The 12,936-nt window shown below is 33.8% G+C and overlaps 1 protein-coding gene across 2 annotated transcripts in view; it reads left to right on the forward strand.

Annotated features, from left to right (window-relative positions):
* The window catches only part of LOC123707228 (protein groucho-like), a 51,126-nt gene extending 39,096 nt beyond the window's left edge, over positions 1–12,030 (forward strand). For both annotated transcript variants that reach the window (XM_045657097.1, XM_045657099.1), the window contains exons 8-16: positions 3,288–3,389; positions 3,645–3,766; positions 6,172–6,456; positions 7,138–7,384; positions 7,706–7,885; positions 8,497–8,657; positions 9,135–9,217; positions 10,101–10,300; positions 11,666–12,030. In XM_045657097.1, the coding sequence (XP_045513053.1) occupies positions 3,288–3,389; positions 3,645–3,766; positions 6,172–6,456; positions 7,138–7,384; positions 7,706–7,885; positions 8,497–8,657; positions 9,135–9,217; positions 10,101–10,300; positions 11,666–11,773 (1,488 nt within the window). In that variant the 3' untranslated portion in view covers positions 11,774–12,030. The remainder of the gene's footprint in view (positions 1–3,287; positions 3,390–3,644; positions 3,767–6,171; positions 6,457–7,137; positions 7,385–7,705; positions 7,886–8,496; positions 8,658–9,134; positions 9,218–10,100; positions 10,301–11,665) is intronic.
* The last annotated feature ends 906 nt before the right edge of the window (positions 12,031–12,936 follow it).

Below are 12,936 nucleotides of genomic sequence, written 5' to 3' on the forward strand. Positions count from 1 at the left end.
CGACATTAATGGTCCTCCAATTTAAACCTTATTTGATCAGTTGATTTGAATCGTAAAAGCTTTTATCTAAACAATTTTGTCGACTGCAATCAAACATTCTATACGTCGGAGTGCTTTAAATAATAGAGGATTTCATGTTTACTCTATATTAACCACTCGCGTACAACAATAGAATATAATTAAGATTATGAAATGTTAATTGCTATGTAACGAATTAATGCAATGTAACAGTTGAAGAGAGTACGTCCGGCTATACTCTCGGGGCGTAACTACCATGATTTAGTTAGTTGATAAATTGCCATGCTTATAAAACTAAGAAAGCCTGAGTGAGCGAAATGTACAGCCTTGGCTCGTACATTTCGACATGTACATGTAAAAAATACTAATATGTTTGAAATAATAAATTGCACTTTATTCACAAAGTTGTCGTCGACTGAGACAATGCGGTATGACTAATTGTAATTGCGGTATGACTCAACAACAGGTGAGCTTCCTGCCCTTTTGCATATTCTATAAAAAATCTAATACTAGTAGCATCTACCCGCTTACCGTCTACAATCTAAAAATACGACTAAAGGACTGGCTCATGAACATACCCTACGCAGAGTTGGAGCTTCTTCTGAGGCTTAGTATGTAGTTACAGATTTTATTCATTCACTCACTGACTCACTCACTCACACATTTGTACTCACACACTCACTTATGCACTCAAGCGTGTTGATAACAGTTAAAAATCAATAACAAAAAAAAACAAAAAAAAAAGATGTAACTAAATTATATATAAATTAAATATTTTAAGGAATGTATAATTAAGTTTGTTATTAAAGAGCTGGAAACCCTGACACAGGTATTTTTTACTTAAAAGGGTTCCCAAACCTTACACATTGTAATGCAATTGTACTTAAAATGAATAAACACATATTTTATTTATTATTTAAGTATGTCTTATCAGAAAGATGTGAATAATTATATTAAATATGCGACACGCCCAGTGTCTTCTAAAGCCTATACTAATTCGAATGCTATCACAATAAAACGAGACATTTCGGACATAAAGTTTACGCCTCAGTGCTGTAAGTCACAGCGGGCGGCGACAGGTCGGCGTGGCAAATTAACAGCCGGTTGCCACTAGCCTCTAACTTAGTGCCTCGTAAAATTAGGCCCCGTTACCCCTCCAGGCGAACCCCAGACGATGTCAGATTAAACCCGGTCCATTATTCATTCGAGATCAGTTACAAGCAATTTGGTATTTCGATTGGTTTAAAGCCTGTAATTTTACGTACAGCTGCTAGCATTCCTGTTAACTTATTACCGTAACTTCATTTTACGATAATGACGCTTATCGAGCACGTATTTTTAAATTACTGAACAAAATATACAGTGTTGGCCTAGTGGTTTCAACGTGCGACTTTCATCCCTGGCATCGTAGGTACCATCCCAGGCTGTGCATCAATGGACTATCTGTGCATCAATGGACACTCCGGACTGAAACCAGGCATGCCTTAGACCAAAAAAGTCAACGCTATGTCAGGCACAGGTTGATCACCTACTTGCCTATAAGAAAAAATAAATCACGAAACAGATACAGAAATCTGAGGCTAAAAGGTTGTACCGCCATTTGTAAATAAATAAATAACTTCAAACTTAAAATGTATGCAAATAGAGACTTTGACTACCTAATACAGGCAAATATAAATTATATATTTAAAAAGCATTTGATTACATAAAGGCGATATTACGAACAGTGTTGCATACACGGTTTCACATTGAAATAGCATCTGCAAATCACGGAAAGCACTCAACTGTATATTGATAAATCCGCGTGGGATTTGAATATTTATGACATAAGTATTAGAACGCATATTATACAATGTGGGCATTACACCTCTGTAATTTAATGTAATTAAATATAGAATCTTTTTTTCTGCAAAATTTGATTACACAGAAACATTTAGATATCTAATTACTTTTTTTGCACAGACTATTAACAGTTGTACAACACAAAAAAGATCTAATTTAACAAATAACACAAATCTATAATTTATTGTCACTCATAATGCAAGACAAACTTGGCTTAAAGGTCTCGTTACCAGGCCATAAAATTATTAAAAAAAAAAAAATGCAAGACAAACGTCACTTGAAGGCGCCAACTGTGTTGTAATCTATTAAAACCGAAAAACAAGTTAGCAAATTTTCTATTTAGCTTTCACATTGTTAAATCAGTGAAGACAAGCGATAGATTTAAGTTAGTGTTGTAAATATGAACGTTGATATAAACATCAACAGGGCGCTGTTACAATGACTTTGAATATTTTTTTAATATATTATATCATGTTTTATGAAATTTATATATTATTTGTTTGTTACAAATGTATAGTCATAGTTCTAAACTCAGGGATAATGTAGCATTTTAATTTGAAGTTTACAATAATTCAAAAATTCAAAATCATTTATTCATATAGGTACACTTATGAACGTCAAAAACAGATATGTATATAAAATGCTTCTAAATTTACATTTACTGCCAGTTCTCAAATTAAGAGCGTAGAACGGAAGAGAAGCAAGAGAAGAACTGGCAATAAATTCTCCGCCACTCTTTACGAGTACCAACATTTAAAAACAAAACCGTTCTCTTTATAATTTAGATAGTAAATGTTTGAAGTCCCATAACCGCCCTGAGCCATTTATTTTTTTAATATATTCTTATCTATGGTTAAAACAAATGAAATTAATTCGACGTTCGTTTATTTAAAAGATACTTTTAAAGCGTCCAATTAATATTTATTATGCGATATAGGTAGTTTGACGCGCGTATATGATTATTTCATTAGTTCGCATTTGCGCGCTCGTCCAAAATGCCCCCCACTAGGGGGGACTGACCACTCGGAGCTAATCATGCGGTGAGTTTGTTCTGCCTCAGCGTGTTTTGATATTGATATTGACTGTACTCTGCCTCGCTGCACACCGATTTATTTGCGAACAATGATCGATTGATTGCTATAAGCAGTATTATGTTTACGCACTATAGGCCATGTTTTTTTAATTAAAATAAATATTCATTTGTGAACTGAAATTACGATTTCAAAAGGATTTAGCTGTTTTATTTGCCGTGTTTAGCACATACTTGATTGCTTACAATGTTTTACTTAGACGAGAAAGCGTTAATTGCACACATAGAAAGTGAATGCGAGGTTTGAACGCATCATTATCTACTATAGCCTCCTACTATATCTCCTTATTTGTTTAAAATGTTTAATAAAAACATAATGTAATATATTTTGTTACAGAGAAATTCAATATCGCCTGGCGAGAGGGAAAAATATAGAACGCGAAGTCCAATGGAGCCTGACCACAAAAAGCCGAAGAAGGAAGAGAAGGACATGGGGCATGTAAGTTGATATTTATGTAATTAATATCCGAATTTTAGAAAGGACCGCAAATGGCCATAGATCATTGACGTGGTTTACGTACTCCGGTATAAGTTCCTGGTGTTTCAATGTAGTTGGCTATGTCAAATGAAACATGTCCGCCTGGGTCTCAAACCTTGGGTTATGCAGGATAAACCCTTGTCGTAACCATTTTAAAAGTATTCCAAATTTTAATGAAAATATTAGCGTAAATACCCACGTTTTTTTAAATTCCAGGAATTAGTAGTAGACGACGCTAGTGAAGAGCCAACATCACCGCACAACGGTGCGCCATCGCCAAGAGAAAATGGCCTGGACAAATTGCAACCAAAAAAGGAACATCCACCTCACAGCCCCAGGTTAGAATAATGATTTTATTCAAGTACACCACATCATGTAAAATGCCTTTTTTACAGTATATGTTACAAGCGATTCTAAAATATATGACAGTTATGCTGAACATATATTTTTAAAAAAATAACAAAAGTATTACTCTTCCAATTATTTCCAACTTTTAGTAAAAACTAAAGTTTTATCGCTTCTGATCCTGATAAACACGTCACAGAGAGGAACAATCGAGAAAGTTTGATTCATTACTTCATCCTTTGTATGCATTATAAATATGGTCAAACTTCCATTAATGATAATTGTCTCCTATTTCAAAGCAGTGCTGACTTCGCTAGATTTAAAATAATTTATACTCATGAATAATGTAGCAAAACTTTTCTCTTTATAATTTATATAGTAATTGTTTGAAGTCCCGTAACCGCCCTAAGCCATATATTTTTGCGTCCATTTAATGTTTGTTACGACAAGTAAATGCTTTCTCTTACCAGTTATAGAAATTGCTTTGTGTCGTAATAAATTTCTTTCTGCAATTTTTCCTTGAAAGCGCAATTTTAGTTTAAAGTTAGTGGTACATATACCGACAATATTATGTATACAGTAAAATATATCAAGAATGTATCTCACATTCGGTTACCTGGAATTAGGGTCGCTTAACTTATGTCTGGCACGATAAATTCCTAATGACTTTATCCGTTTAAAAGAAGCCTTATGAGGTAAATAATTCCATGTACGTATTATGGTCACTAATTGTCGAGCTTTTGCACGGTTAAGGCGATTTAAGAAACCATACTATTAAGTAGAGAGATTAGATTGTAATATTTAAACCATTTAACGCCTGGTGGATTTGAAGAAAACGAAAGTTAATAAAAATAATTCGTTAAATAGAATTTTTTCAAATGTCATTTTTGGCGGGAATTTTCACAGATTATGATGTAACTAAATCTATGTTTAATGTCTATTATACCTTCATTATGAAAAACGAATTTTCGGCTACGACGATTGCTGCTTCGGTAATGTTTATTATTTCTGATAGTTATGATTTTAGTAGCAGAGAACTAAATATTTCGTTTTTACCCACATTTTTACAATGAATCGGAGTCTTTTAGGCCCGTCTACTAGAACGGTCTAGTTTCCAGAGCTGTGGAACTATTTTCTCCCTAAGAAGCTTAAAATGTTTTTATACACGACTCGTAACAATTACGCCTGGTATTTACATATTTCTATATTCCCTCTGGGGTATAAGGCGAAATAGTAAGCGACATACATTCAAATATACACGCTTCGGTAAGCAATGATAATATCCTTTCTCAAACTGGTTACGCTCAGTGAACACAGTTTAGATTCACCCCAATTACCTGTGATTAATCTGATTAGACATTTAACATATATGTAAATTTTACATATAAATATATTCATCGTATTTCACGCTATGATAGTCATTTGCCCATTTTCTAATTGCACTCCTTTAAGAAAATTACTCTTTCGTCTCTTTCCATCAATTTGTATTTACGTATTGATAAGAGACCTACTTTTTTTAAATTAAAGGGTTTTTTTTAATAACCATTTCAAAATGTTTTTAGTCAACTTTGATAAAGTTATAAGAAAACTCAATAATACATACAAATATAATATAATTACCCAAAATTCAGGGTTCGGTCAAAAGAAGAGTAGATTTAGATCGTTAGGATCAGAAGACTGGTCACCTTTTGATCCCACCATCACCGATACTTGCTTTTAAAAAATATCAATAAAACAGATACAAAATTATTTGGTTCAACTTCAATATCGTATATATTCTTCCAATGTTTTATAATAAATATAATTAGTTATAAATAATAATTGCTAAAACAAAAGCCACACTAGTATATTAAACGATTGGCGACAGTCTGCATACATAACATTACATGGCATTACGCGCCCTAAAGTTAATGTAATCTCAACAAATAATCGGCCCGTTTGTTTTACACCTCGTAAATTAATTGAAGACTTTAACGCTTTGTAATATAGGCTGTATAGAATTAGTGACCTGTGACAAAATGATTAAATGTAGATGTTTGTGAAGTGGGAGAAATAAGAATAGATAAAAAATATATCACTCCAGCCAGTCTGTGACTCCTAATAGTGATACAGTATTGTATCGCATTTGATTCTAAGGTTGCGACTTTATATTGAGAGAACTACATTATAATTGCATACAAAAAAGCAAAATCTATTGAGCATAGAGTCCGGTGAGATTGCTGACTGTTCTCCTGAAACCAAAGCGTTCAAGTGATATATACCAAGTGGCATTTAATATACACGATAACATTACAATTATCTTAAGAGATGAAAGTATTGATTATCTATGAATCATGTCAACGATAATTCATATTAAGTCAAATAAGAAACAATAATCAAATTCCTTTTGTCTTTCCAGATCCGGAACGTCTAGCAACGCGTCAACACCGTCAGCAAAAAAGTTAGATGAAAAACCAAGTACGCCCATATCGAAGCCTGTGACGCCTACGTCTGGGGCAAGCGGGGTCGCAGCGCCCTTAAAAGCGGCGGTGAAGCCGCCAGCGCTGCAATATCCCTATTTGGGGAACGGGGCCCATGACGCATACGGCCTGGCGGGGTATTCAGCACGAGCGGCGTTGGCCTATGAGCCCCTAAGACCACCGATAGGACCCGCCGCGCTTGCTCCTATACCTGGAGGAAAACCGTAAGTATTTTTAAAGGTCCTTGAAAGGACAAATGCGTCTGAAGTAGATTATATGTTTTACAACTATCTTTTAGGTGATATTATATGCGTGGCTCAAAAATATATTGTATATATACATATATTATAAATTATGATCGAGTTTATAAACGTAAAGTTTTGCAGACTTTTCTGTTTGCTTTCTTTATACTCACTATACAATATTTTACGGTTAATCCTAATCTATAATTGTCTAATATAAAACTAATAAAATAATAACTTTAAACCATTGGCTCGATACACTTAACTATAACAAAACAGAAGCATTGTTAAATCCTCTAATATATTTATTTTGTTAATCCATCTTTTCAGGCACACACGCGCACACATTTGTTTCGTCTTCCACAAACTTTTATACACATATATTTGTTACGTTTACAGTACCCTCGTTTTTAAAACCAATTGTGTTGGTTACCCTTGATGAAACTTTGTAAATTTAAACAAGAGCGAAGCTTCCCTGTCATAGGTCTATGACTTACTAGGGAGGCCTCAATCTGAATTCTATTGTACATACAGCTAAACAAATAAAGAAGTTTTTTTTGAATTTTGAACCTAATTTTCAACAAAACTCACTGCCAAGTAGTTCATTATTTAATTTACAATTTTGATTTACCCTAAAAATAAATTCAATCAACTTATTTTCAGGGCATACTCATTCCACGTTTCAGCGGAGGGCCAAATGCAGCCCGTACCTTTCCCCCCCGATGCCTTAATGGGCCCGGGGATCCCCCGCCACGCACGTCAAGTGTCGGCCTTAGCGCACGGCGAAGTCGTGTGCGCTGTGACCGTGTCCTCCCCCACAAAGTACGTGTATACTGGTGGCAAGGGCTGCGTCAAAGTGTGGGACATCAGCCAGCCCAGTAAAGCCCCCGTCAGCCAACTGGATTGCTTGGTGAGTCGGTAACTGTCGCCAGTTTAGACCGTTACCTGTGTCATTATTAATTTCGAAACACCCGCATACAAAAGTACACTAAATTATATTTTTGAATAATTATAATATGTAAATAATACAATATTTTAACACCTTTAAACTATAATTAGTTAATTAGGACTCATAACTTAAATTTAAATAAATCTGTAATTGTTACATTCTTATACACCATTAATATATTGAATAAAGCGTACTTAGAATCGAAAATTAATTAAAATATTTACAAAACTAGACATTCGTATGTCTACATTATTTTCCTAAAACTCTTGTAATCCTTTTCAGCAACGGGATAACTACATAAGATCAGTGAAGTTATTACCAGACGGGCGAACCTTAATAGTGGGCGGTGAAGCCTCCAACCTATCAATATGGGACCTCGCGTCACCAACGCCACGGATTAAGGCTGAACTGACCTCTTCAGCCCCTGCCTGTTACGCTTTGGCTATAAGTCCCGATTCTAAAGTAAGCATTATTTTTTTTCTTTCATATACACACAACACATTTACCAAATTTACGGCCAAGAATTCAGTATAATCCAGTATTAGTAATTCTTCTGGGTATGACTCCAGCTCACTTAAAAACGTATTAAGCAGGCGGCAAATTATATAAGACTCAAATATAAGAGTCTTTACTCTAACTTTGATTTTGTTCCCTTTGGAGTAGACTTTTGGGCTACTGGTAGATAGTACCAGTGACGCCCAGACCTAGTCCCCTCTCAACTATCGCAATACAGCGAGGAAATGCTGCCAGCAAAGGTACACACACAGCCTTAAAGGTGGCACAGGGACCAAACTTTTTAAATTTGTCTTAAGTTAAATTTTTAATTATTATTCATATTTGTAAAAAAAAATATAATTTGACTGAAAAGAAAACAACAATGAGACTGTTTCCTATGTTGGAGTGTACATAAATATATATATAGGAATTTAAAAAAGGAGATATATTTGTACATAGATACACTGGAAAATTAGCACACATACCTACATGGTAGCGTCAATAGTTCAACACAGGTCACGTAACTTTTTCGGAGTTCTGCGAATGACAAGATCTCATTAGATATTTCGCCATTTCAGGTATGCTTCAGTTGTTGTTCTGACGGCAACATAGCGGTTTGGGACCTTCACAATCAGACCCTGGTCCGACAATTCCAAGGACACACAGACGGCGCGTCGTGTATAGATATATCTGCGGATGGTACTAAATTGTGGACTGGAGGACTCGATAATACCGTCAGGTAAATACTATTTAGCTATTTCATTATAAGTAACACTAAAGTAAACTACTCTCTAAATGTTTTATTATTATTAAGAAGTATTTTTTATAGAACGGGGCGAACAATAACCTGCCTGCCTGCCTTTCACTTCATGTTAAGTCTTAATGCCCATGGGCACTCTAAATTCCAGACGGATCACGAGTGCGTTACCGGCCTTTGCCAGCTTCTTGTTTCAATAATTTAAAATATCATTAATATGCTTATATAGTTTACCTTATTAATGCAAAACGTAAAGCAGTGATGTAACATTACTTTCCATTAAAAGTCTAATTTATTTATTAAAGAAGACAATCAATGCTGAATGTTATATTAGTAGCTTAGCTTTATATACAATCATAAAATTAAAAAGTTATAAAATACCCACCACATACACACACACACACACACATTACCACAGGTTTTTTAACGTATTGTTAATAACCGAGCAAATTTTTCCAGATCGTGGGACCTAAGGGAAGGTCGGCAATTACAACAACACGACTTCAGTTCACAAATATTCTCATTAGGATACTGTCCAACCGGTAAGTATTTTTTTATATTGTACAGTTAGAGGGTCACTGTCATGAATATTATTATTGCCAGTAAATAAAAAGTAACCATTATAACAACTGATAGGTTTTATTAACTGTACTATTAATATAATATCTTTTAAGATACCAATCAGTACCGTTCAATAATTTAATCTTTGCTATTGCAATTAATAATGTAAGGAATTAAAATAAATACATTTTATTTAGAATTTTATTCAATGTTGGTAGATAGTATTGGTTAGTACTAATTATCGCACCAAGAAATTGTCACTGACAATGTCAGTCTCACATTTTGAAATGGTGACGGTAGTTCCAATTTCACCCGCTTCCCAAGTAAAGTATGTGGCACTGTAACTATGGTTTGATACCTCTAAGTGTAAAGAGAGGTTTTGGACATTTTAGGATTACACACGTTTACTTAAAACAAAAAGTATAGCTGGTTTTTCTAGCGTTTATTGGTTTTGATAATTTAAACCAGAATTTTCCTCTAAGATTTTATCGCAAAAGTTCTAGGCACTAGAACATAGTTTGTTAAATATAAATAAATAATTAATAATATACAGATATTTTGACCAACTTTAAAAAGGGTTATTTAAGAGCTATTGATAGAAGGTAGTTGATATTATTGGACGTCGATAATATTTGAACAGAATCTATTTAGCCTTGCAAGTTTGTGTGATAAATTTCGTAAGTGTATGTATGTTTGTCCACGAGTTTCTCGCAAACTAAAAATCATATTGATGCTTTTAATTATGGTATGCTTAGGGGACAGTTTAAGTTTTACTTAAATCCATTCAGTAGTTTTTGCGATATCCACGCCTTTCAGAAGGTACCTTGTAGGTTAACAATTTCATAATAAGGATGTTCTCTTCAGGCGAATGGCTGGCTGTGGGCATGGAGAACAGCAACGTGGAGGTCCTCCACGCGGTGAAGCCAGACAAATACCAGCTCCACTTGCACGAGTCGTGCGTGCTCTCGCTGCGGTTCGCGTCTTGCGGGAAGTGGTTCGTCTCTACGGGGAAAGACAATCTGCTCAACGCGTGGCGTACTCCATATGGCGCTAGTATCTTCCAGGTAATTTAGTTTATACAAAAATAGGATATAATAATTTATTGAATCTTAACCTAAACTGTAGATAGAAATTATAAAATAAATAATTTTAAAATATGGCGCAGATCATACAACAATACCACAAAACTTACCTTATATTAAGAAAAACACTTTTTAACGAATTGAAGCTATGTATTATTATTAAAAAGTTATAATTATTTACATATTTTTATTTTTTTCCGACATTTCGCGTGCGTTGTCACGGTGACTAAAAGTAGACTAGAAAGACTAGTAGACTAAAAGAAAGTTTTTAATAATAATACATAGCTTCAATCCGTTAAAAAGTGTTTTTCTTAATGTGTAAAAGCTATGTTAACAAATACGTTAAAAGCTATGTTAACCTTATATTATTTTTAAATTAAAAAAGATATTATAATTATTACTTAAAATAATAAAAAAACAAATTCTAAAGGATCAAATATTTAGAATTGATGAAGTTTTATTTTTTGCCGTCTCGAGAAGCGTATTTTCTAATAGTAATTTTATAATCCACATCAGTACTTCTATGAATAAATTTATAATCGTTATAATTAGAGATAAATAATATATTCGTTGAATTTAGTTAGTTTCTACGGCCAAACAAATACACAACGCAAAAACCATTTAACGGCATTACTTTGTCAGTATAAAAATCTCAAGCCGTTTTATAAGATTTGACTATCACAATATTCCTTTACATTGTAACTGAATGATGCTTTTCAACTATAAAACAATGTATATTGACAATAAGGTCGATTAGAGACGGTTATTGAACTTATTTTTTATTACTTAATTGCTTACACGATAACTTATATTTGATTATTCAAGTACATAAATACGTAAAAGAAAATATTTTTTAATTGTGTAGTGCTACGAGTGTCTCGAATTATTATTTGTTTTGACGATGTCATACCTTTTTCATAGAAAGTAAATCATTCTAGTTGTCTCTTTCTGTCGTATTGGGATGATGAAAAGAGAGAGGGTCTCTTTTTTATGAGTTAAGAGGATTTTATGAAAAGTTTCGATTTGAAACAACGTCACAGTTGATTAAGTATAAAAATAATAGGATATTTAACTTAACAATAACAACTATTTAATAGAATGCCGGCATCGTTTGTAAGTGTCAGTTGGAGCCTTTACGAAGCGTTTGGCGAGCTTTGCCATAAATTATAGATTTGTGTGTTATTTGTTAAGTTACTTCTATTTATGATTCATTGCTGTTTCTTTCTATTCTTTTATCTTGCAGAAAGTCGACGCAAACAAATTAATTATAAATAAATGTTTCTGTATAATTTTGTAAGTATATAAAGATTCTATAACCATCATAATAATATTATTTTGTTGTTACAGTCTAAAGAATCATCATCGGTGCTAAGCTGTGACATTTCATCTGACGACAAATATATCGTAACGGGTTCCGGCGACAAAAAGGCGACAGTGTATGAAGTGATCTATTAAAGACAATAAACAAACGAACAAAACAGATCAACGAGTGAATGAACGTTCCGCGAACGAGTGAAAAGTGATATAGCTTTAGTATATGTATAATTGGGAGCCTGTATGTACTTATGCGACTTGTTTATATAGTGTTAGTGTGCGCGGTTTTTGTTTATTTGTTGAGCGCCCGTAGTGTATGTTGGCAGCAGATCTCAAAATGATGATTTCGTTTCAATATTGTTGTAAAATGCTCGTATTAAAAAGATATGCGCAAATTATTTTATCTTTTATTTTGTACACCCTATTAGATCTATCTTGGCCTAGCCAAGACATAATGTATCCAGTAATACATATGTAATAGACGTCAAGAAGGTAGCGCACCTACTGCTGACACATATCGGCATTTTATAAATGCAGTCAAAAATTTACCAGCTTTTATTACCTTAAACCAGATTATTAAGGCATATAATTCGAATTATTCAAAAACTATAATTAAAGTTTAAACAATAGAGTGTTTCTACAGGACTCTTTTAGTGGCAGTACATCTTCAAGGTAACATTTTAATTGTCTTAGAAAATATCCATTATAACATTTAAATCGTTAATTTACTTCACGAGAGTCTCAAACAACACCTACTACTAATAACTGATATATCAAAACGGAAGATATGCCAAGGTATTTAGAGTCATTGCTTAGCGCTAAGCATGACTTGCGCATGTCAATCTATATGTACACTATTGACGGGACTCATACTTATGTGTCGAGTTTGAATCATAAAATAAGCCAGGCGCGGATCTACTTGACGGCTTTCTAGGCTGCAGCATATTTAGAATTACAAAAAATGTCTACAATGAAAAAAAACCCAAAATGTTTGAGATCAATCAACTCATGTGCTATGCACGTCTATCGAACGGAACGGGGAATTCCCAATCGCTTGTTTTCGGTCGGTGTATTTTTTCATGTGTGCATCTATTACGGGGGACTTCCCCATAATAGCCCAGAGCCCCACAAATTTACGATCTGCCCATGACATTAGCCCTTAAAATATCCACAATAATTAAGGTAAAAGGAAGTAGGCTGCTCAGTTAAATGTTCGTACTGAAAGACAAAAAGAGGTCTGCTCTACAAAGACAATAGAAAATAATATACATAAATAATACTTCAGTTATTCATAAACGAACCAT

The sequence above is a fragment of the Pieris brassicae genome, chromosome 3 (assembly GCF_905147105.1).
Source record: "Pieris brassicae chromosome 3, ilPieBrab1.1, whole genome shotgun sequence".
In the NCBI taxonomy this organism is placed as follows: domain Eukaryota; kingdom Metazoa; phylum Arthropoda; class Insecta; order Lepidoptera; family Pieridae; genus Pieris; species Pieris brassicae.